This window comes from Empidonax traillii, unplaced genomic scaffold, assembly GCF_003031625.1.
Source record: "Empidonax traillii isolate 1590-97213 ecotype Southwest subspecies unplaced genomic scaffold, ASM303162v1 scaffold240:size1935192, whole genome shotgun sequence".
NCBI lineage: Eukaryota > Metazoa > Chordata > Aves > Passeriformes > Tyrannidae > Empidonax > Empidonax traillii.
The window spans coordinates 1845169-1869861 of NW_020955433.1; the positions used below are offsets into that span (position 1 = coordinate 1845169).

General features: G+C 43.8%; 1 protein-coding gene across 6 annotated transcripts in view; it reads right to left on the bottom strand.

The window, feature by feature from the left end:
* Positions 1 to 4769: 4769 nt before the first annotated feature.
* RBM47 (RNA binding motif protein 47) overlaps positions 4770 to 24693 on the bottom strand; it is a 77296-nt gene continuing 57372 nt past the window's right edge. For 5 of the 6 annotated variants that reach the window (XM_027888555.1, XM_027888556.1, XM_027888557.1 and 2 more), the window contains exons 2-5: positions 13487 to 14646; positions 11778 to 11984; positions 8003 to 8205; positions 4770 to 7609 (exon numbers count right to left, since the gene is read on the bottom strand). In XM_027888555.1, the coding sequence (XP_027744356.1) occupies positions 7358 to 7609; positions 8003 to 8205; positions 11778 to 11984; positions 13487 to 14646 (1822 nt within the window). In that variant the 3' untranslated portion in view covers positions 4770 to 7357. The remainder of the gene's footprint in view (positions 7610 to 8002; positions 8206 to 11777; positions 11985 to 13486; positions 14647 to 24693) is intronic. The other variant, XM_027888554.1, reaches the window with a different exon arrangement.

Below are 24693 nucleotides of genomic sequence, written 5' to 3' on the forward strand. Positions count from 1 at the left end.
ACACAATCACTTAATCAGTGTCTCAAAACCTCACACATGCTGCAGGGAGGGGGTCCAGGTCTCAGTCACCCTGGTGAAATCAAGAAATGCTAGGAGAGCTCAGCAGGAGATCCTCGAACAGCACATAGGTTTTTTTGAAAATAGCAACAGAGCTCCCTGTGTTTTCTGTTCACCCTTGGAGCCAGGTGGGGGTATCAGGAAAAGGCAAGGTGCATGAACCTGGTGAAAACCTACCTGCCAGGGGTGCTGAGGAGGTTGATGGTTTGAATGAGCATGTGTGAATTTGGCTCCTGAGTATGGATGATGGTGTGAAGGAGTTTGGGACTCGAGAGAGTACAGTGCCAAACAGGAGTTGATTTTTCTTCCCAACTACAAATTGGAGCAGATTTCCATGATTTCTTTTTCCATGAGCAGTAGCTCATGTTGGCTATGCTGGAAGCAGCTCCTGGGGTTTCACTGGGTCAGTGCTCTGCCAAGCTCTCAACAGCTCTACCGTTGCTATTGGGATGCCAGCATTTCAGCTACTGACCAGGACTGTGAGCCTCTGTGTCCTGCACAAAGGCTGGTGAACCAAGGGATCCGTCTGCCTGGAGGGAAACCGAGCTTTAAGGGAATACTTAGCTTATCCACGTGGCCAGAAAGCCCTCCTGCATGGGACAGCAGCTGAAAAGTCAAAGACTCCAGAGGCTCAGGATGTCCTGTGTACAGCCAGTGCATGCATAATAAGTTCAATAAGTAACCCCTTGCTATTGCATTTCCTGTTCAGTGTCTGTAAGACACTCTGGTCCATATCCTACAGATTTGTTACAGGACTGAGAACTGCCTGTGGTACTTATTGCTTCAAAGTTTTGAAACAAAGGACGTGCTCTAAGGGTAGGCTGTTTTGCCTATGACTGATTTAAATGAATCTTTCTCTCCAGTGGTTAGCTTGAGGTCACTCCTGTGGCTTGTGTAGGCTGTTTGCAGGGATTTATTGCCGCTTCATGAAGATATTCTGTCTTACCTTTGGCTTCCTGCTTCCCACTAGTGCATGGATTGCAGGCAGTGGGTGAGCTAAGGCTGAACTTCTGTGACATTGCAAAACCACACAAGGATGGGCTCAAAGTGCAGCCTGTCTAGAAAAAAAGTACATGAGTGTGTTGGGAAAGAGGTTAAAAAAAAAAATCTCACTTCAATGTAAAAGTACAATGGTGTCAGCCAGAACATGAAAAGTGACCCAGCTTCCTTCAGCGTGGCAACCACCCTACAAACCAGCTGCATGCAGAAGAGCAGGAACAATCAGGGTGGGCACCAGACCACAACCCAAGTTTGTGATCTTGTCTCTCCAAATGCCCTGGGGAAAGATGGCTGTGGAGAGTCCTGGGCAGACGGAGGTGAAGCCCCAGGGCCCACTATGGGGCAGAACATGAACTGGTGCAGCCTATATTGATGAATACGTCTGTCACTATGCTGGGAAGACACAGGCATTCGGTGCTCATGGGACAAACGTGAGCACATCTGAACATTTTTTCCTCTGAAGTTTTCTGGTACAGACACAGTACAGACACAGCTCACCTCCCACATGTGTGATCTGCAGTTTAGCCTGAGTGAGAACTGTGAGACAGAGCTTCTGTCTTCTTCGATTAGGAAACAAGTGAACTCCAGTCCTGGTCTTCTGTCTGGAGAAAAAAAAATCTGATCTAATTCATCAGCTTGTCAGGAAATACTTCATGTGGAAATACTTCTACAGTACCAAATTTCTAAAACTTTCCATAGTTTCTTTCCTCTTTGGCAACTTGAAAAATCACAATTGCACGGCACAGCCTGCTTTTGTGCCAAGAGGGAAGGACTTGGTGCCACTAAAATGCCTTTTTTTATTCCCTGCAACACCCTTCCAACCATTTTGCTGCCAGGGAGGACTTGGCCCTAAAACTCAGTCAAGTATGATTCAGCATTTAATTGACACACTGGAGCATAAACCCTGATTTTGCTGGCTTTTAGATGCACGGCAGAGGTATTTTCTCTTGTTATGAGGTAGGTCTGAGGTTTATTTGTTTTAAAGGTCAGCACGATGGCCCAGTTTTGTGGCTGATTGACACTGGTAGGTGCTCAGGACCCTTCCAGAGCAGACATGTTAGGGGTGTAACACTAGCCACAGAGAAGGAGATGAGGTTCAGCATATACCTTTTTGGATGTATCGAAAATGCATTTTGCATATGCTTTGAACTCTAGTGTGTTTATATAAATGAGATGTTGCTATTTCAGAGTGGTGCTAATGCACTTGAATTTCTTATTAATCTGATCATATAGCAGTTGTATCACAGTTGGTGTTAATGGGTGGGGTTTCCTGAACCAAGTCAATAATAGTTTTTATCAGTTTAGGAAAATACCAGCCAGGGAAGTTCACACCTCCTCTTCAAGATCGTCAAGAAAGACATTCAAAAAGGGAATGGGATAAGCTTGGCAGCATTTTGAGTTGTCACGGTGCCTAAGGCCTCAGCAGAGCTCCTGACATTCCCAAGGCACCAAGGTCATCTTGAAAGAACAATTGCATTTCTCTGGTCTTGTGTATGTTAATATCCTGACAATGACTTACATATTTCAACCTTACAATGAGTTAATAATTAATTAAAATTTTACAAAACTCAGGTCAGAAATCAGCAATCTAGGAAAATAAAGAAATTATCTTGTGAAGTGTATGTTTAAAAAAAGCTGTGTAGATTAATTTTAATCTGGGGTAGCTTGGATAAAGGGAAAAGGAAAGAGCCAGAAACACATTGGAGCGTGGCACAGTTCTTCATCTCACTTGGAAAATACTGCTTTTTGAGAAGGGCATGCCTCATGCTTGAACACCTGTAAAGAGCCGTGGTTTGCTGGGGGTTTCTTTCTCATCCAAATCAATAATAGAGTCATTAAGGTTGGAAAAGATGTCCAAGATCACTGAATCCCACCACTAACCTAGTACTTCTGTGTTTGCTGATTAACCACGTCCCAGCTGGCACATCCACATGCTTTTTTAACACTTCCAGGGAGTGGTGATTCCACCACTTACTTCCCTTGGTAGCCTGTTCCAATACTTGGCCACACTTTCAGTGAAGGAATTTTTTCTAATAACCAATTTAAATCCCTCCTGGCATAACTTGAGTTCATTTCTTTTTGTCCTATTGCTTGTTACCCGGGAGAAGAGACTGATTCCCACCTCACTACAACCTCTTATCAAGTAGTTGTAGAGAGCAATAAGGTCTCCCATGAGCCTCCTTTTCTCCAGGCTAAACAACCTCAGCTCCCTCAGCCTCTCCTCGTAAGACTTGTTCTCCAGACCCTTCACCAGTTCTGTTGCCCTTCTCTGAACTCAGTCCAGTGCCTCATTTCCTTTCCTGTAGTGAGGGGCCCAAAACTGAGCATAGGATTCGAGGTGTGGCCTCACCAATGCCGAGTGTAGGGGGAGAAAGATCACTGCCCTGGCCCTGCTGGCCACACTATTTCTGATACAGGACATTGGCCTTTTTGACCACCTGGGCCCACTGGTGGCTCATGTTCAGCTGCTGTTGACCAGCACCTCCACGTCCTTTTCTGCTGGGCTGCATTCTTGTCAGTCTGTCCCCAGACTGTAGCACTGCGTGTGGTTGTTGTGACCCAAGTTCAGGACTCAGCACTTCATCATGTTGAACCTCATACTGTTGACCTTGGGCCATTGATCCAGCCTGTCCAGATCCCTCTGCAGAGCCTTCCTACTCTCCAGCAGATCAACACTCCTGCACAGTTTGATGTCATCTGCAAACTGACTGAGGGTGCACTCCATTCGCTCATTCAGGTCATCAGCAAAGATATTAAACAGGACTGGACCCAACACTGAGCCCTGGGGAACACCACTTGTGACCAGCTGCTAGCTGGATGTAAGTCCGTTCACCACCACTCTCTGTGCCTGACCATCCAGCCAGTTTTTTACACAGTGAAGAGAATGCCCCTTTGTGTTATGGAAAGCTATTTTCTCCAGGAGAATGTTGTGGATGACAGTGTCAAAGGCTTTACTAAAATCAAGGCAGACACATCCACAGCCTTTTCCTCATACACTAAGTATATGTACACTAAGGTCACCCCTGTTAGTTCCCTGGTTTCTCCTTCTACCCTGTCTTGTACATGGATGTCAGATTTGATACCTGCTGGCCAGCTGGGACCTCTCTGGTTAGCAGAGCTTCTGGAAAATGACATTAAGTCATTTACCTCTGCTGCCTCACACTGCTCCTCTCTCCAGACTTGGTATTTGCAGCAAATTCTCTTGAGGTAGATGTACACAAAGGATACAGCCAGGGATTCTGTAGAGCTGCAAATACTGCCAAGAGGCACAGCCTAGCTTTCTGTGCATTTGAAGCAAGGAGCATGTTGAGATGAAAATGATGTGCCAGTCCCCAGTGTCCCTTCCCTGAGGACATGCAACAGAGCTACAGGTGTTTGTGCACTGGGTGGATGGAAAGCACAGAGGGATGCCAGCTTCAGCTCCATACACATCCAGGCACTGACTCTAAACTGGATGCAAAATGAGATTTAGGTTGTTCAGAAGCTGCTGGAAGAATGGGGAAATACCCAGTATGCATGCTGGGAAGGTCACTGTCCTCTGCAGGTGATGGGATGGGGGAGCCAATGGGACAGTTCACCTCCCCTTCCTGCAGGAGCTCGTGGGGATCCTGACTGCAGTGTCCTGCTCACCTCCTGGTCCAAACACCCTCTTCCCAGCTCAGAGAAGAGCACAGCCTTGGCAGGATGGGATATTGCAATGAAATAACAGTCTCTGTTTTTAAAGAATGCTTTATTCACTACATCCTAGAAATGTACCGTAAATGGAGCAAGAACTAAATAAACTCATAGGCTTCTGACAATACAGAGAACAGAGATACAATAAAATATCTAAAATATCAGCTCTTTTGAGAATAAGGCACACTGGCTTTGTTTTATATATATATATATCTTTTTTTCCTTAGAATAGTTTGTTCTTAACCTAAAGATGTTCACATTTCAAGTTATCAGACTTACCTCAGTAGTAGTGTACATGAAATGGTTTAGAAGCAAGCGTAAAAGATAGGCATGGGCGGGAGGCTCAGCATGATCTGGCTGCCTGTATTCCCCAGGTCCTGCCTCCATCCCTGGGTACTCCCTGCTCCTGCCCTAAGGCAGCACCCAGTGATGGCCTGGGGCACATCAGGATTTGCCCTTATTGGCTCCTTTCTCTTCCTGCCACCTCTGTGAGCAGCAGGACTCTTGTCCTGCTGGCAGAGAGGATTACTGGGAAGGAAGTCACCACCCTTCCTCCCTCCTCTGTGGGTCAGCCATGGTATGGGGCTGTAAGGAGGCCAGCAGAGGCCCAAAGTACTAGACTGCCTTTTCCTGTCCCCAGGGGTGTTTGTACATGGCCCAAGGACCCACAGCTGAGCTGTGTGAAGTCTCACCAGGAGGACTGGAGGAGGCACTGCTGGCCTCCCCTTGGGGGTTTTTCCCCCCTGCTCCCTGGGCTGTGCCCAGATCTCCTCTTCTTCCTTGACACAGCCTGCGGGCTGAGGTCTGGATGTGCTTTCAGATGGGCAGGTACAGACAATAAAAGTATCGCGGGAAGGGGCGTGGAGGGGCAGAGTCCGACCTAATGGTTAACCTCACAGTGCTTTTGCTAACAGGTCGACAAGGTCAAGGGGAGCTCAGCTTGTCTGAGCAAGAGCACCTAAAATACAACCGCTCAATTTTGAGGCAAGCAAAAGAAGTATATTAAAAAGGTCACTTAACTGAGCTGGATGTGGTCTGGAAGTGATTCAGTTGTCAAAACATACTCAATGCGAAACCCCTTTGGTAGGTACTTACACCACAAAAAGTAAAGGAACATTGTTTACTGACTCCCTGCTATGCACCTTGTGTCACCAGAGCTGTGTTTGCAGAGCTGATGCACTTCATACAAAGGGCAGGATATTTCTTTACTGTTTTACTGTGTTTTACATTCACTGCACTACTAAATAAAAGCCTTTAAACAGGCCACAAAACACTGCAATAATATATTTACTTCTTAATAAAACAAACTTTTTTATAATATCGCAATAAAAGGTTTTAGTTTTGTGGCAAACCACATACTATGTAAATTTGCAACATAAAATGACTTTAAAAATGTATATTAAAAGATATTTACAAGCTCTATGTCTTAATTAATATTGGGTCTAATCACTCCCACCCCTGATGTGCATGTACAACTCCAGTTGCGGAGAAGGGAAATTAAAAGTGGAAGGGGGGCTGGGAGGGGGGCTAGTCCTGTTTCACTAATTCCAGTATCACTACCACCCCTAGTACCTTTGAAATTTCTCATGGAACATGATGGAGCAATAGGTAAGTAATGCTGCATACCCTCTCAGTGAGAGCGTGGCTGCTCTTGCCGACAGCAGCATACATTCTTAGTCACTACAACGTATACTTCAAAGAATAAAATAAAAAGCATTGAAAAAGAACCTAGGCTTTATACTGGATGAAGATCTAAGTCAAGACACCTTGCGTAAAATATCAGCTACTCATTTCTGCACATGCTCCAACTACAAGTAGCTTCAATAAATAGAAAATCCAGTTGTTAAGGAAAACTTGGAGCCTTTCCTTTGCTTAAGACAAGCCTGCAAATCACACTGTGAAGAGGTATGTGTGAGAAGGCTTTTTTTTCTTTTTCTCTTTCTCCAAAAACAGTCAGTGTTAGTTACTTATGATTTCAAATAAGAAAGAGCAGATTGTATTAATGCCAGCACAAAAGTGCAGAGGTCTTGCACATTTTTCAAATTGCACTTTCCAGTATAATTTTTAAATAAGATACTTGTTGTTTTTTTCTTAAAAAACAAAACAAAACAAAACAAAACACTAAGGTACATATTCCTTAAATATTGAATATATTCTTCAAAATATATTGTTAAAACTTTCCCTAGCTGCTCAAGTGTGCTTTTTAATATATAGCTGATATATTATTAAAGGCACTACAAAATAGACATCTCTGGAGTGCAGAAATTACTAAAAAATAACCTTCATACCACAAATATATTGAAAATATAACTGCTAAAAAAAAAAAAAGACCCTATGCAATCCCACTACAATGCGTATAAATGCAGGTCAGTGGTGGGCTGGATGCATTGAGGTCCTTTGGAAATGTATGAATATAGGTCTATTAACTTTAAAAATAGCCTAAAAAAGTTAGTGAAACCTTCAAGCATAGAAAATATTTTGAACACATTTTTCTATGACATTCTTCACTTTCTGCATCAGTTTACCAAGCCCAAATATTTACTCTTTCGCAGACGGTTCTTTCTTCATAAATAGTAAAGTGTTCCTTCAGTGTGTGTTTCTCTGCCATCCTCCTCTGTTGGCAGTCTCAATACGTCTGGTAGATGTCATGGATGGGCACCTGGATGGTGGCAGCTGGGAAAGCTGGGGGGATGTAGCCCGCGTATCCTCCATAGGCAGCGGCGGCAGCAGCAGCAGCGGCGTTCTTCTGTAGCGTGGCTATTGTTGCTGTTGCCGCAGCAGGCGCCGCAAATGGCACATAACTTGTCCCATAAATCCCGGCTGTGGGGATCCGCTGCACATTGGGAGCCATGGTGTACACTGGCGTGATGGGGCGACCCTGAAAGGAAAGGGTCAAGACCTCAAAAGAAGTGCCTGGTTTGTTGTTACATCTCGCTTCCACACCCTGAATTGCAAACCCCCTAGAAGGGAAGCAGATAATGAGAGGGCAGGCAGTGCATGCCCTCTTGATTGAGAGTTATGCCATCATGGGAGGCTATTCCTTCCCTCCCTCACAGTTTGGGTCCCCCATAGTAGGGAAAGTCGCCCAGTGTGCAGATGTGTAAGACAGGTCAGATGAACTTCAGAGCTGTTGGGCACCATAACATCCTCAACAGCATCTCCTGAACAGAAGCAAGGCAAGATACTAGTTTTCCCCCCCACACTGGGTATACACAGCAGGATGTATGGGAAGTGGGATGTGTGGGAAGCAGGACTTCTGTGATGAACTCACCTGGAAGGGGGGAGGCGTTGAGACCGCTGGTATTACAGCCGCAGCTGCGGCTGCTGCGGCAGCTGCCGCACTAGCTGGGTCCTGCTGGACAGCTATAGGGTTGATGATGTGTTCAACAGTGTGGATTTTACCATCTTCCATCATCTTGGCTGGTGGTGCAGCCTGAAACATGGAGTACTGGGCACCAATGGCAGGGATGGCCACTAGGAGAGACCAGACATATCAGATGCATTGGGAGAGAGTTTCCAGGACCTCATCTCAAAGAGCTCTCCCTCCCAGGTGTGCAAACTCTCCAACAGTGGTCCTGTGCTGCTCTTACCAGGGCAGCTAGCCTCATGTCCATGCAGGAGATTTGGGGCACCTTTGCCCTCCCCATGGGTGGGAGCATCGTGGCTGATGCATAGGGGTGGGCTTGGTGCTAACTGTTTGGTCCTGAATTTTCCCCCATGCTCCTGGCAGGGATGTTCTAGGGCCAGAGTTCTGCTGGGCACTGGGAGATGTGACCCGGATTTACACAGTCCCTTCTGACAACCTCTTCTCCTCCTCCCGACCAAGAGTGTGGCCTGAGCACAAGGATGGGTAGGAGTATGTAGTATCCCAGTGGGGTCCCCAGTCCAGCTATTGAGATCAATTGGAAGAGAAGCTTCAGGACAGAAACATGTGGTTTGTACTGCAGAAGTTACAGGCAGCAAATGGTCTGGTTTACATACCCTCCTTTGGCCAACTCTGTGAAATATCAGCTGATTTACTATTATGCATTTCCCAGGACTAGCTTGGCTAAATATGTTTTATCCCATCTATCTGATACAAGATCAATCTATTTATGGAAAAAAAAAAAAAAAAAAAGAAATTGCTCTTTATGGAAGTTTCCATCATGCCAAAAGTGGACAACATGAAATAATTGGAGCCATAGTCTTTCAGACAAAGGGAAAACATGCTGGTCAGAGTGACAGTGTTCAGAGATGGTGAGTTTGTATGTGGTTCAAAGCAGAGCTTCATGGCATTGCTTAGTGAAGAAATGTGCTTTGCCAAGTGTTTCCAATAATCACAATAACCACATTCGACCCAGCAACATGTGCTTATGGCCCAGAAAGCCACTTGTATCATGGGCTGCATCAAAAGCAGCATGGCTGGTCACGGGAGGTGATTCTGCCCTTTTACTCAGCTCAGGAGACTGTCCACGTCAAGTCCCAGCTCTGGGGATGTGAACCTGTTGGAGCAGGTCCAGAGAATCTTCAGAGGGCTGGAGCACCTCAGCTGCGAAATCAGACTGAGACAGTTGGGGTTGTTCAGCCTGGAGAAAAGAAGATGCTGGGAAGTCCTTATTGTAGCCTTTCAGTACTTAAAGGAGGCTTACATGAAAGACGTTTTAGTAAGGTCTGTAGTGATAGGACAAGGAGGAACAGTTTTAAACTGCAAGAGGGTAGATTTAGACTGGATGTAAGGAAGGCATACTCTATGATGAGGGTGATGAGACTCTGGAACAGGTTGCCCAGAGAATTTGTGGATGCCGCATTATTGGAAGTGTTCAAGTTCAGGTTGCATGAGCCTTTGAGCAACCTGAACTAGTGAAATACATGCCTGCCCATGGCAGGGACATTGGATTAGTGGTTCAAAGCACTTCACTGGCACTTCATGCAGCATTCAGCTTGCAAGCCTTTTAACAAAGAAAACAAAGTAATCAATAAATAATAGGTGATGGACTAAGAGGTGATGTTGGCACCTATGGGAGGTGCAGCCAGTAAGTCAGAAATGAAGCCAAATATGTACTTGGGTTTCTCTCAGTGCGATGAAACTTTGCAGTGTGGAAGTGTGCAATTCTGCCTGCTGGAAGGAGGTGCCCAAAAGCAGTACTCTTGTTTTGATCCTGGAGACTGCAACAAAGGAGCTGATCAGATATCTCTCCAGCAGAGATGTTTCCTCCATGAGCGGAATACGATTATTTCCTCAAGCAGAGACCCCCACTCATGAGGTTTTCAAGTTCTCGTTTTACACCGAGTCCACCTGGTCAGCTCAAACAAGTTTTATTTCTGGTTTAAATATCCTGGATAATTTCTCACTAAGGCAAAGGCAAAGAGTTCACATGCTGCATTCTGCAGTAACTTCTAGCAGAAAAGCAGGAACAGGCAGTTGGGGTACTGGGATGACCTCGCAGGAATTTTCTAAACATTTGCAAAGAAATGAGCTTTAAGGTTGTTCTAGACAGTAGGTAGGAAACTTTGCGGAGTTGGTACATCTTTACTCCTCTGTTCTGGTAATGTGCTTTCAGAGTCATACCCTCTTCATTAGAGAGGTAAGTCTTGCATGTGATACCTTTTACTGGATCAGCTGATCTGGTTGGGGAAAACAGAACAGGTACTTCTGTGTTCAAAGGCTGTGCTGGAACCATACGAGGGGGGAAGGTCCAATTAAAAAAATCTGAATCTCAACATGCTTAAAGTGTAGAAACATTTAGACTTGAGGTTCAAGCTTTTGTTTGGCAGTCAAATGAAATACAGACACCACTAATAGGCATGCATTTCAAAGATCACCTTTCAAGCATCCTTTAGTAATACTTGGAATTCCTGAAGTATCTTTGCAAACACACATAGCAGTAATATTTTCTGATTTTGAGTGGGTAGTTTTCTCAGAAAATCTGATCTGTCTTTGGAAATAGCTCTAATCTTAACAGCCTTCCTTTGTCTCTAGACTTCTTCTCATACTGTCTCACCCAGCTGTTATGAAGAACTCTTGACAGTCTTGGACTTGATGATCTCAGAGGTCTTTTCCAACCTGGCTAATTCTATGATTCTATGATTCATTAGATGTAAGCTGTAGTTTTCACTGACAGTATGGAGCATATTTTGGGAAACCACTGTAGCTCTTTTATTAAACATGGCTTAGATCCTGCAGTTACAGTTTACGTGGAAAGAGGAATGAGGAGAAGACATGAGGGAGTTTGACCCCATCACCTGCAAGGACCTTTTTTCTCAGGCTAATTTTCCAAATAAAAATCTTTCCAAACAGGATCCTGATTGCTTGCATATCTCCAGCCTTCTTCACCTGGGAATGGCAAGGGCTGGATAGTCAGATGAGAAAGTGGCAGAAGGGGCAACCCCTGACCCAGCCCTTGGACTGGCTTGCCACAGCCCAGCAGAGATGAGGGCTCTCCTGTAGGTACTGTATTGCTGCAAGCTGGACCCTGAGGGGCCTCTGCATTGCTCCTTCCCCATGCTGCTGATGGTGATGGAGGAGCTTGCCTCAGTCAGGGACTTTCCTGCAATGGGAAAGCCCCAGGCCCTTTTCTCGGCCTCATAGCACTGGAGAAATACAAATTTAACTGGGGAGAGCTCCGGCCTGGCTGGAAATCTAGGACAGGAATCTCACAGGGTGAAATTATCATTGAAGAGAAATTAGCATTAAAAGAGAAGAAGATTGCTCTTAGAAACCATGCTCTAGTGGACATGACTGGATGGAGAGGAAAGTCTGATTCCTCCTGAGGAGGTGCAAAAGGGGAGAGGAGGGTGGGCATTGCTTCAGACCTTCTTTTCTTTGTCCTGAAGAGTTCCCAGATGATCCTGTCCCCCATCCTGCCACATGCTGCTAGTTTGAAGCAAGTCTAGCTAGAGCCAGGAGGCATCTAGCACAGGGGAGCGCTGAGCCCCAGCTCTGGGGACTATCTGCACCACTGCAGTCATGGGCTGGCCCTGGAGGGCCCCTTCCATGCCTGACAGATAGCTTGGAGTGGGGACTTGCCTGCCATCCCCACTTTCCTCCCCTCCTTGCACATACTAACCTGCACCAGGCTTAATGGCCACTGGATTGACGGCCGGTAACTCCAAGTTGGGAACCAGCTCGTATCCTTTCTCTTGCTGTTTTCCTTTGCCTTCATGGTACCTGCTGTAGATTCCACGGCCGGCGGAGTATCCCCCCAGGTAGGAACCCCTGGGGCCCGGGGCTCTGTTGCCAGCTGCACCTCGCCCTCTGCCTCGTATGCTGCCTGCTTATGATAACAACACAGAAGAGGATGGTGAATAATGGAGAGCAACAGCCCCATGGGGAGCACGACTGACCCCAGGTTGAGATCCAGAGGCACGTGCTTAGAGATACGGCTGTTGAAGTTACCATGATCTGAGTCCTAGCGAACCTGCTTAGGAAAACAGAAGTGCCTTAGAAGCATCCAGTAAGCCTATGCTTGTTTTGCTTTTGATATTTCTGACCATTTATACTGGTGCTCGTTTATACTGTGCAACTCTTGTGGCAAGTGTTGAGGGTCCAACGCACTCAGCAGAGAGGATCCTCAAGGTGATTTCTCTGCATTAGGAACAGCTTCTGCTTTCAGCTGTCCTGCAGAGGAGCCCCAGTCTTTCAACTGGCTGCAATGGGACCCTATGGAGATGGTACCTGGACCTTCTACCTGGCCTTTAACCAATTTTGTCCCACGACTGCATATATTTTTACTAGAGTTGTTTGTTTTCTCTCTATTCTATTAGAAATGTGAATATACCCCATCTCCAAAAATACTGCTTTTATTTATCTTGTTAACTCTACGACAGGTGTTATGACAGTACGTTGAACACTGCAGTATTAATGCATTCAATGACTGTCTAATTGAATGTTTAGGCTCTCAATCAACTCCTTCACAGTTCATTGCAAGCACAAATCTGAAAACTGAGGAGAAGCTGAAATTCTTGATCAACTAGGGTTAAAAATGCTTCTTGGTTTACATAGGTATTTAAGAATTTATTCATGCTAAACTTCCTGTTATATGGAAATACACATCAAATTTCAGGAAACTCTAATCCCTCTAAGTACAGGGTAATTGTAATTATAGCACCAGTTATAGCTGATATGGTTTTTTATTAATAACAGATTTTTGATTAATTTATAATGACTGTAACTGATAACTAATGAAAGTATACATAATAAAAGAATTATTTTGCACTCATGTGATGCCTTTTGCTTGTAGGTCTCAAATTATTTTATAAAGGACACAGCATGACTGTCATTTTAATGAGCTGGGTAAACAATTCCTAGAGAGCTCCTAGCTAAGGCTTTCCCTGACATCCCTCCCTTTGGATGACCACATAATCATACCCACACTTCCAGAGCACTCTGTCATGATTGCTAAAACTGAGGATCCAACATTCTTTGGAAGGAAACATCAGCAGCTGGAATGCTTAGACCTATTCAGACTAAGTAAGCACTCGTAACACCCAGATCCCCCTCTTCCCCATCCCAGGCTTGGTCCATTATCTCATTCTTAACCATATTTTTGATGCCTGCCTTCTACTAGCCTATACGTTAGCAATAATTTATAGATAAATACAATTTGTATAGTCACAAATTAAAGTGAGACCAAACAGAAATATGCCAAAATACCTGTAAAAGAGTATTTATGAAAAAATTGCACAGCACCATCTGTACTTTGGCTGAGGCAGACCTCGGGTTACATCAGCCTGAAATCAAACCTGCCCATCATATCCCCTAATTGTGCTTACTAACCTTTCACAAAGTAATCTCTGTTGGGCCCAATCAAGGCATTGTATGGATATCCATAATATGCTAGTGTGTATGGATCACAAGAGTAAACATAATTAGGTTGCTGAGTTACTTCGGACGTTGCTGCAGCCCCTCCTTTTGCTGCTTTCTGGTAGCGGGTGTATTGCTCCTTGTCTACCGGCTTGGCCAAGGTAACCTCCAGGCACGAGCCTTCCAGTTCGACACCGTTAAGGTTGTTCATGGCATGAATGGCATCTTCCCTGGTTGTAAAGTGCACAAAGGCGTAATCACGTATTTTTTTCACTCTCTCTACACAGCCAGGGTTAAACTGACCAAAGACCTTTTTAATGGTGTCCTCTGTGGTCTCAATCATTAAATTCCTTACATAGAGGATTTTAACAGTCTCCATGACATCTTCATCCACATCTATCTCTGGTTCTGCCCAGTCAACAGCGATCTGATGTCCCCACAGCTGGATCCTTCCTGGCATGAGTTTCCTCCTGGCCATTGCTGCTGCTCGATGGCTCTCATACTCCACAAAGGCAAAACCTCTGTTCTTCATCTTGTCTGCAGCGCTGGCATACACGATGACATCCAGTACACCTTCTGTCACCTTGGCGATCTCTTCCAGGATCTCCTCTCTCTTCTTCATCTTGGGAATGCCTCCAATGAAGAGCCGGCAGTTATCCACGCTGCAGCACACACCCAGCAGCCTGCCGGGGCGGATTTCATAGTTATTCAGCTCCCTGACGGCACGCTTCGCCTCGTGCTTCTGTGTGTACATCACAAAGGCATACCCACGGTTCTTCCCATCAAAGTCCATCATCAAGCGCATTTCGTAGATGCGGCCAACAGACTCGAACACGGGGACGAGCTCATCTTCGTAGACATCACGGGGGATTTTGCCCACAAAGACTTCACAGCCGCGAGGAGGGTGCAGGCCGTCCCAGCCTGGAGGAGGGCCTCCATACTTGCGTTGCCCATTCTCCTGGATCATGCTATATCCAGTGCGGGCCATGAGAGCCAGCAGAGCTGCCTCATTGGGTGCACCGGCAACGCCTTCAGGGACTTTTGTGGTAGACGCATTGGTGGAATCATTGCTCATCCTTGCAGTGGAGTCCTCAGCGGTCATGGTGTCAAACTCATTCACAGCCTGATAAAACCTGGACAAAGGAAGAAGGACACTTGTTAAAATCTGTTAGTTGCTTCCAGAATTCCGCCTTTCTCTTTTGTTTTCCTGTAGTTCTACAAGTTTGTTTTTCAAACTGTGACTAAGGCTGCAGAAAAGCAGAGGAACTTGTCACACCAGGCTGAGGAGTGATACTGCAGAGGGAGTGTATCCTGGACATAGCACAGCCCCTCTTTCAGGAAGGTGGTTGAGAATCACCTGCCTGTACCTCCTCGGCATCAATAGCTGCTGCCACAGTATGCCAAAGTCATTCCCCAGTTAATCCATCTACTCCTGAACACCACAATTGCCAGGTGGCATTTTCCATGGTGACAGACGGCAAATGCATGACAAGCACAAGGCATCATTTCCATCAGATAACAGCCCCTTGCTCCTCTAGACCTTCACAGTTACTGTTGAGTACAGTTGAGCACAGTTCACCATTACATTACATATTAGCCTCAGGGGAGGACAATTCTTGTTCTCTAGTGCAAAGTGTGATTTGATAAGCTTCTGAGTTGCCTGTTGCTTGTGTTACAATGTCTGACATGTTTGTGTCTTCCATTATTATAATAGGACTTCACAAAAGCTGAAGAAAATCACTCCCTTATGACAGGCAACTTGCTTTAGACCAAACAGCCAGCAGAGACCTGCAAGCTAAGCCAGCAAGAGGAAGCCAAATCTCAGAAACCTGATTCTGAGCACTTGAACACACGCAAAGAGCAAGAAATGCAGATATACAGGAGATGACCACGCTATTGACCTTAGCTGCAAAAGGCAGTGGGCTTCCTCTCTGAGCACAGCTAAATAACGCACTTTAGGACTCTAAGAGTTGTCAATTCATTGACGTTTAAAGCTGGAAAAGTCCACTAGACTGTTTATTATGAGTGATTGTATATGACAAGGACCATTACGTTTTATTGTTATTTGCACACTGAGTCTTATAATATTTATCTGAGTAAATAATATCTTCCAAAGGGACCTTGGCTTTAAGGAATCAAAGAGCTATAGACTCCTCTCCTCCCTGTATGGCATGTTTGCTAATCACTCCATCAGACAAGCAAGTGTGTTGTATTTCTCATGGGAATTTGCCTGGCTTTGCTTCCAGATAGGATTACTTGTTAAACCTTTCTCTGATGGACTAAAGAGTCTTTCAAGACTTCAGCTTTTGTCTTAGAGTGATATTTAAGTTGTGCAATCAAGCCACACAACTCTATGTTTTTAATAAAACTTGCAGGTTGAACTCTTGAATTCATTCACAATCAGTGAATGAATCTTTCTTCACCTAAGGTTATTATTTGTGGGTCTTTGGGCAGGTCTCTAAAGTTTCAGCTTTTTTCACCTTTCCTGTATGAAGGGACGAAGAACATCCCTCCTTCTCCCCAGATATCTGTACTGCCAAGGCCTGTTTCTTCACACCTACTAACAAACCACATGGAGTTGTGTGTTTTTTTTCCCCATCAGTGTTAACCTCAAACCCTTTATAGAAGCACCACTTGCTGGTGTTATGTCCCATGTAGCAGGCATGCCTTGTGTTTATTACTCCTAAATGCCACAGCCTTGCATTCAGCTCTATCCCAACTGCCTTTTGAGTAGATCCCACATACTGAGTGCTACACGATTGGCTCCTCCTAGTTGTTTTTTACAACTCCATCAGCCTTTGCTTCATCCACTGATTTATTTGTCATGTTTTGCCTTCATGACCAATTTGTGGATGGAACTGTCAAAATACACTGATCCTTGTAGGAAACTCTGCAAACCACTGTAAGAAATGCTCCCAATCTGGGTTTGACAGGCTTATTTGCCTCTGCACCAGCCAGGGCAATCACCACTGTGTTTAGTTCAGCTCCCAAATGTGTTTGGGATTGGGAAACCAGACCTCTGAACCATGGTCTGTGGTAGGACCTTATTCTGCATGTGGTTTTGGACCAGGAGTGTTGCACACTGATGCTTCGGAGCCATTTTAATTTAAAAATATGGAGAGAAGAGGGGAAGATACTTTAGAAAACATGATTCCTTTGAAGTAAGGTCTTTCATGGAATTGCCTCAGTTTTGGCAGTTTCTTGATTTAAAATGTTGTTGATTAACATGTTTCTCTCAGATTCAAATGCTCCCCTGTAACAATCAGACATTTCAATTTTATTCCTGGGAATTATTTGACATAATTAAGAAAATTAAGGCAGAGTAAAACAGTTTCATTTGTCACTTGACAATTTACTAAATTATTAAATTGTTACTAAAAATGTAACGTCACCTTTCCCAAAATGAAACCAAAGCTTGTTATACAAACACTTTATGGGGAAAATATCATTACCTTTACATGAGCCACCTGTTGGCAAGTGAAGCACTTATCACCCCAGCTTTGTCTAAGTTTAGAAAGGAGTAATTGCCATCAGTTTTGGGTCAACTTACAAAATAAAAGTCTCTATTCTGTTATCTGCAGGGCTTGGTTGCTGGGGCTATAGTCTAGAAAGCTATAGGTGAGCATTGGGATTGTGGAGTGAGGAGACAGGAAGCAAAGCCTGCCCTGACCACCAGAAACCAGCTGGTAATTCAGTGGCCATGCAGGAACTGGCATGTTCTCCAGGACTTTGCATCACACAAGCTGGATGATTTCTAGTATTGGAAGTTGTACTTGAAGCTGCTCCTAAGTGCTGATGGCCACCTTTGCTGCAGACACTATCATACACTGTTTGTGATAGTGCATAATTAAAAATTCCTAGTGAACCTAAAATGCATTTTATCCCTACCTAATTTACCAGGAATCAAGATTTATGATCAAATGTGGTTTGTTTTTTTTCCCTGTGCAGCTCCATAGAGGTGGGTTTCATAAGTAGGTACTGCCCAAGAAAGCCCATGCAGCCCCAGTTGATGTAACTAAATACACACTTAACAACTTATTCATTGCTACATGTCACAATCAACACCTTCACAGAGTTCAGATTTCATATACCCTGAGATTCGCTCAGTTGGTTAAAACTCGGTGCTAATAATGCCAAGGTCAATAGTATTAATGCTAATAATGCCAATGGGTACAGGCCACTCACTTAAGAGTTGGACTTGATGGTCCTTATGGGTTCCTTCCAACTCAGAATATGAGAAAAAAAACCCACAGGCATGTCTGGTCTGAGACCTCTCCTCTCCTATTATTACAGCCTTACAAAATGTCCTACCAGTACAACCTAACCTTTTCATGTTGAAAAACGATGTCTCTCAAGAAAATGGTTTCCAAAAATACCAGTTTCCAAAGTGTTCAACCCTACTTGTGCACTTTTTTTAGTCCACAGTAAACTGGTTGTGAAAACTTGCTATCATATGCTGTGGGTGTCCAAAAGACATGAGCTAATACTATGGGCCTAGTGGCCTTAGTAAAGTCAAACTGATTTCAGTGCATCCACTAGGTGTGATTAATGCTAGTAGAGGCAAAAATTTAAGCTACATTAAAATGTAGTGTTTTGCTTGATTTCTAGTCTCTGAGGAAGAAGGTACACCTGATCTTGATGACATAGATTCATAAAAGAGAGACAGACAAAAATATTGCTAATGAGAAAAGTTATGTTTTGGAGACAACCAATTAGACAACGACTCATTATCAGGACTGAAACAAGACTGTCTTATTTTCTTCTCAGAAAAAGGTAAATCCTGCTTGATTGTTCAACACCATGTTAGATGGATGCTAACATCTGCCAGCCTACCAGGAGCCAGGCTTATGAGCCTCTTGGTTCAGCATCTCTGCTCCAAGGACTCCTTCTTGCACACGTGAACTATCAGACGTAGAGGTTTCACTGAAACCATTCCAATTTCACTTTCCCTTGCTTACAAAACTCCTTCCCTGCTGCCAATAGGACAGGTTTACACAGTTCTTGCCCTAAACATTAATTACCTTCTTTTTAACCTATTTTTTTCACATCACAGCTCAGAATATTAAATGGGAAACTTACTGTGTTGGCAGTGACTGACCCAAAGCATAGCATGAGCAGGCTGCTTAACTGAGGCAGGTCTCTTATTAAAGAGAAATACCACACCTTGATTAACAACAACAGAGGGCCAAATGCTGATGTCCCTTGTGCCAGGGGAAAGGCAGCTCGGGGCCCCATTGAGAAAGCAATGCCCTAAGTCCATATATCAACTAATCCTTGGGCTAGTCCAGATCTGGGCAGTGCCCTATGAAGTTAGGCAGCCACGTGATACTGTGTTGATCCTGGTGTAGTCAGATAGGTTTTTACAAACACAGGGACACAGCAGTGTCCTTGGGGCAGTAACTGTGTGTCCACTTCACTCACGTGCTCCTAGAAAATAAGGTTGTTTATGTTTGGACTTAATTCATCCTTTCAGTTTTGTACTACATAAGTACATCATGTGTCCTTCTGCGGGTGACACAACCTCCAGCAGTCACACAGCCTGGGGATTGGTGCCAGCACCATGGGAAGCAGCAGGAGAGACCTGGGAGACCTGTGTCTCTGTGATAATTGTCAGGGTCAGGGGATGAGGACACCCATCCCCCACTTGCAGACCGTGTACCGAGCAAACTGGGTGTGTCTTCATGGACACTGCACAGCCACCCACTTCCTTCAAGAAACTGCCACAGTTTTGCATTTTAAACCACAGCTGCTGCAGAGGGAAGGTTGGTTGCTGAAATTTTAAATACACCCTGTTGGCAGAGGGAAATAACACCTACTGGTTTAAATATGACCTTCCCAATTATTTAGATGAAATAATAAGGGAAAATGTTAATCCTGCTGCTGACGATAGGCAGCAGCTCTGAAAGCATGGCTGTCATTCAAGTTCTTTATTTTCAAAATCTGATTCTATTCTCACGACAACTTTATGTACATAAAATGTATACAAACCCAACAACAGCTTACTAAGAACAACTGTGTAACTTTATCACAAACATCAGATATCCACAGAAACGCTCCTGCTGAAAACCCAGTTTGCTTGTTTAGAGATTATTGGCTGCACAGAATAATTCAGGGGCAATCTTGTCAATTCTAACTACAGTAGCAACTTGAGCATTGCTTCAAGTGTAATGCGCCAGGCACCTTCCCATTTACAGATAACTAAAGTATCCTTATGCAACAGTTTGCTTTTTCTTGGAAAGACTGTCACTGTTCCTGGTCATTATTTGCATAAATGAACTGAACAAAGCAGAAATCTTTGAGACTGTTACCATGGCATGTCCAACTGCAGGACCCAGGGCCAGCATAGTGATACTGAAGCTGCAGCCATGGCAGGGAGCAGGTGTGCAAGGTGCTCCTTCCTCAACAATGGTGAAATAGGATGTCCCACCTCTGTTACAAATGGGTCTAACATGGCCACTGGCCCTGCAAGTGCTCACTGCCGTCCCATGTGCTTCTCAGCAGAACACTTTGCCCTCTGTTTGCAATTAGTTTAGGAGACATCCTGCTTCAGGCAGAGTCCTTGGCTCCTCTCCATGCACAGTGCAGACAGAGGCCAAGCAGGCAGCAGGTGCAGTAAAAAAAAGGTCTGAACTTTGGTGCAACATCCATGCAGAGACTCCGCCTGACTCCAAATTAATTTATATTTCAAGTGTAAAAGGCTAGTCCTCAGAGTGGTTTTCAACAGGAATTGGACCACATCTTGGTTTCCTACCTGCTGCCAGTGTCTGAAGTTGAATCTTGTGGAGGGTCAGTGCAAGAGAGTACAGCATTTCAGCACAGTTTTTTAGCCAAGGACCTTTTCTGAAGGTTTTTCATCCAGGAAAGGGAAGGTTACTTGGGATGGATAATGTCTTCACACTTTTACAAAAAGCAGTACCTGAGGCCAATAGGCCATGACAATGTCTACAGTGTGTCAGACATATTGCTTTGACTGCAGCTGAACCGGGTGAAGAAGTTGCCCCAGGCTACATTAAACACTTTGAAAGGGTGGATTTTCTTAATCTGGATCATTTTGGCAAAACTCTGTGGAGAAAGTGGTGGACTGCATCAGCAGACCTGAAGGGGCAGGAACATTGGCTGGCAAGAGACTTGATGAGTAGCTTGTGATGAGCAGCTTGGAAGAGAGTAAGCTCAAAGATCAAATCAGCCCTAGTTATTGACAATGACACGTCTGTCTGCTGTGCAAGTCATCCTGCTGTCAGCACCTCTAAAGCACTGCTTACTCTCAACATCATCCATGTGCCTGAATAAGGTCATCAAACTTGTCCCTCTCCAGCTAGGGTCACCTGGAAGGAATCTTTTGGCTCAGGTGCTGCATGGAACACAATGAGATGTGTATGCAGCAGCATTTGTTGCACTGAATCATTTCCCATGTTTGTTCAGGCAAGAACACGTACAGCAGGGGCTCACTGCCCACTAGAAGTACTATACTTAAATATATAGAGAGCAGAAGTGTAAAGTACCTGAAGGATAGGATAAGACCAGCTCACTAATCCTCAGGCTAGCTGCTGAAATTAGGACAAGAGGAAACAGCCTCAAGTTGTGCCAGGGAAGGAAAAATTTCTTCACTGAAAGGGCTGTCAAGCATAGGAATAGACTGCCCAGGGAAGTGGTTGAGTAGATGTGTCACTTGCGGACATGGTTTAGTGGTGGACTTGGCAGTGTTAATGGTTGGACTCAATGACCTTACAGGTCTTTTTCAACTTAAAGATTCTGTGATTTTAAGAAATTCCCACCTCTGCTAATGGTGACATTTGGCATCCTAACCTAGGGCCTATCATCAGAGTTCTAACCACTGATTTAATTGCAAGAGTTCATATTTCATGCTTAAATTTCAATTTTATTCTTGTCAGTTAGTCGAGATCCTCCTATATGGGGCAAGATAATGTTCTGGGCCTGAAATGCAGTTTTCAGAGTGGATCTACCACAGAGACGGTCTGTGCACAGTTTTCAGTTCCTTAAATTTGTCCTAAGCGGCTTAAGCATTTTAAAAATGGTTGGTTTAAAACTCACCCAAACCTACTGATTTTTTCTTTTCATAGCATTAGATTCCAAGAAAGAAAAGAAAATGAAAAGTGATATTTTCAACAGTACTCAGCAGATACTACTCAGTAGACAGCACTACTCTCCTGGCATCAGTTACAAGACTCTTAACAGCTGCTATAATGTTATATTTAAGACGGTGACAAGCACTACTGAAAATCCTGCTTTGAAGATCTTGCAGGGATGGGTTATGTTCTCCATGAACCAATCAAAGGCAATGTATTTGGCTTTAAAAACTGTAACAAAATTACTCAAAATCTCTTGTTTTGCTTCTTGCTACTTTTAAGAGGAAAACACCTGAAATTATTCTGTAAATTAACATCCTGGAATTTCCCAGGTTAAAGCTTGAATGCTAATCAGATAATTCAACAAAGAATTTATACATTCAATGATTGGCTACAACTTCAAACCAGGATTTTAAGGTTAAACTTCTTATTTTCATTACTGTCATTAAGAGCAATAACAATCACAGATCTAATTCTCTTACCCATATTATACCAGTTCCCTTAGCCTACTAATCTTATCTCACAGCAATTTCATGTGCAATGTAAGAAATGGAGCTAAAATTATTATTCCGATATAAAATAGTCACCTTGTATTGTGCAAACTTCCTGCCTATTCTGTTATCTGGTGTGTGATTCACCTTGCATTATCTGTAAGCACTATCAAGGCCCAGCAGTGAATATTCCTAGTGTGAAGGTCCCTCAACGAACCAACCTCCTGGGTTCAAAACTGCAAAAATAGTATTCAAAGAGATATCAGAGCCACAAAGATCACTGAGTACAACTCCTGGCCCTGCAGAGAACCATTCCCAAGAGTCACACCATGTGCCTGACAGCATTGTCAGGCTTTGTGCTGTGACAACTTCCTGGGGAGCCTCTTGCAGCACCCAACCACTCTGAGTGAAGAGCCTTTTTCTAATATCCAACCTAAACCTCCCCTGACACAACTTCAGGCCATTCCCTTGGGTCCTGTCACTAGTCACCATAGATAAGAGATCAGTGTCTGTCCCTCTTCTTCTCCTCGTAAGAAAGTTGTAGACTACAATGAGGTCTCTCTTCAGTTTCCTCCTTTCCAGGCTGAACAGACCAAGTGACCTCAGCTGCTACTCATATGGTTTCACAATCTTCTCCATAACTTCACCAGTAACTGAAACTTCCAGTCAGCTGGGACCTCTCCGGATTTCCAAGACCACTAAAAAATCTTCAAGAGAGGTTGTGCCATGACATCAGCAAGCTCTTTGAGGATTCTGGGTTAAATTCCATCAAGCCCCATAGATCTGTAGGAATCCTGCTGGAGCAGCAGATCCCACAGTTTCAGAGTTGACTGAGAGTTGATCATTCTCTCAGTCATGGTCCTCCAGCTCAGGGTACTGAGACCCCCTTGGTCCATCATCCATGTTGAAGACAGAGGCAAATAAAGCATTAAATACCTCTTGTCTCTGCCCTGTTTGTGAGGTGACCATCCTCATCCTCTAACAGGCTGATGATATTTCTATAATGCCTGTTGCCATTAACATATTTGAAAAAACTCTTTTTATTGTCCTTCACATTTCTGGTCAGCTTCAACTACAGTTAAGCTTTAGCCACATGAATTTTCTCCCTTCAGTTGCAAGCAGAATCTTTGTGTTCTTCCCATGACATCTCAAATAATAAAGTAAGAAAATTTTCCTGAGCCTAGCTGTGCTTCTTACCATTGCTTTTTGATGATCACAAGTGAAAATGTGTTCATGCATATATGGTTTTCCCATTATGAGAGTGAAAAATTATCTATGTACCAAAGCACTACCAGCACCTAGAGTATCCTACCAACATGGCTCTGCTTCTACAAGATGAATTCTGTCAATGCCAAGCATGTTTCTTGAGTATTCTTACACTACTGCAGTGCCAAGCTAGCCACTTCAGCTTATACCACTTCTGAAGGAAGTTTGGGTAAGCAAAACCCAGTCTCCTCCCTAATTTTATAATGCATTTTGCTGTAAGTAATTTAGAACTTTGTCCAACAAGTTGTGTAACCCCTATGTTGTACTGTTTGCCCCAGCTCAATCTTTTACTGAGTCCATTTCAAAATAATACTATAACTCTCAGCTATTTCAACAGGACTGGTCACTGGCTGAGGCTGAAGTTATTACCCTGCAAGGTATTGAAGCCAGATGTTGAGGAAAGCTTAGAAGATGAGAGATGATTTGTGTAATCACTCTTAACAGCTAAATCAGGAAACAGCACAACCCTTCCCTTCTTCCCAAATTCCCATATTACAGTCTAGTCAACATAGGCTATTATTACCGTGGTCAGACAGGAAAATGTGTGACATATGAATAAAGTTCAATGTAGTCACTTGGTATGTAACAAGTCTTTCCTATTTTGGATGAGCCATACTTTATGGAAAACTTTTTGCGGTGTTTCTTTACCACAAAACAATTAAACTCTGTTTTCAGCAGAGATGCTGATACAGATAAGTGTATCCTCCTTTTATTAACTTTTAAAAAGCATTATACTTAGAAAGGGAGAAGTGTTTCACTCAGGGTAGACTAGTTCACAAGCTTTTGCCATAAGAAAGATAGGAAAAACAATGTTCTGCAACTGAATAACAAAACCACAACTAGACTCATCTGTTAATTATTACACAGGAAAGATAAGACATTCACCTATTTCACTTCTTGTCCCTTTGAAGAAAAATCTTACTATGAAAACAGTGATTTAATTATATCATTGAAAATGTCTGTGAAAGGCTTTGGTGAACTCTGGAGTAGGGGTATGTGTGAATGCTCTTCTCTGTTGTTATAACACAGAACACTCTATCTGTCTGTCTACATAAACATTACAGTAATATGTTCCACCCTACAGTGCAACCAATAGTATCTAAAGAAGTTCACAAACTGCAGTTCCCGTTTCAGTTTTTCTGATCAAACCTTTTCAGCTAACTCTTCCAGAGGTTCCAGAACTAAACAGAACACATCCTGCCTGTTCATATTAAATCAAATTTATTACAATAAAAATAGTGTTGGACTCTTCAGTTTGCCTTAATCTCATGCACTATTTTTATTACAACATTCTCAGTTTTGTGTATACCACGTGAACACTGCAACAATGGGGGGC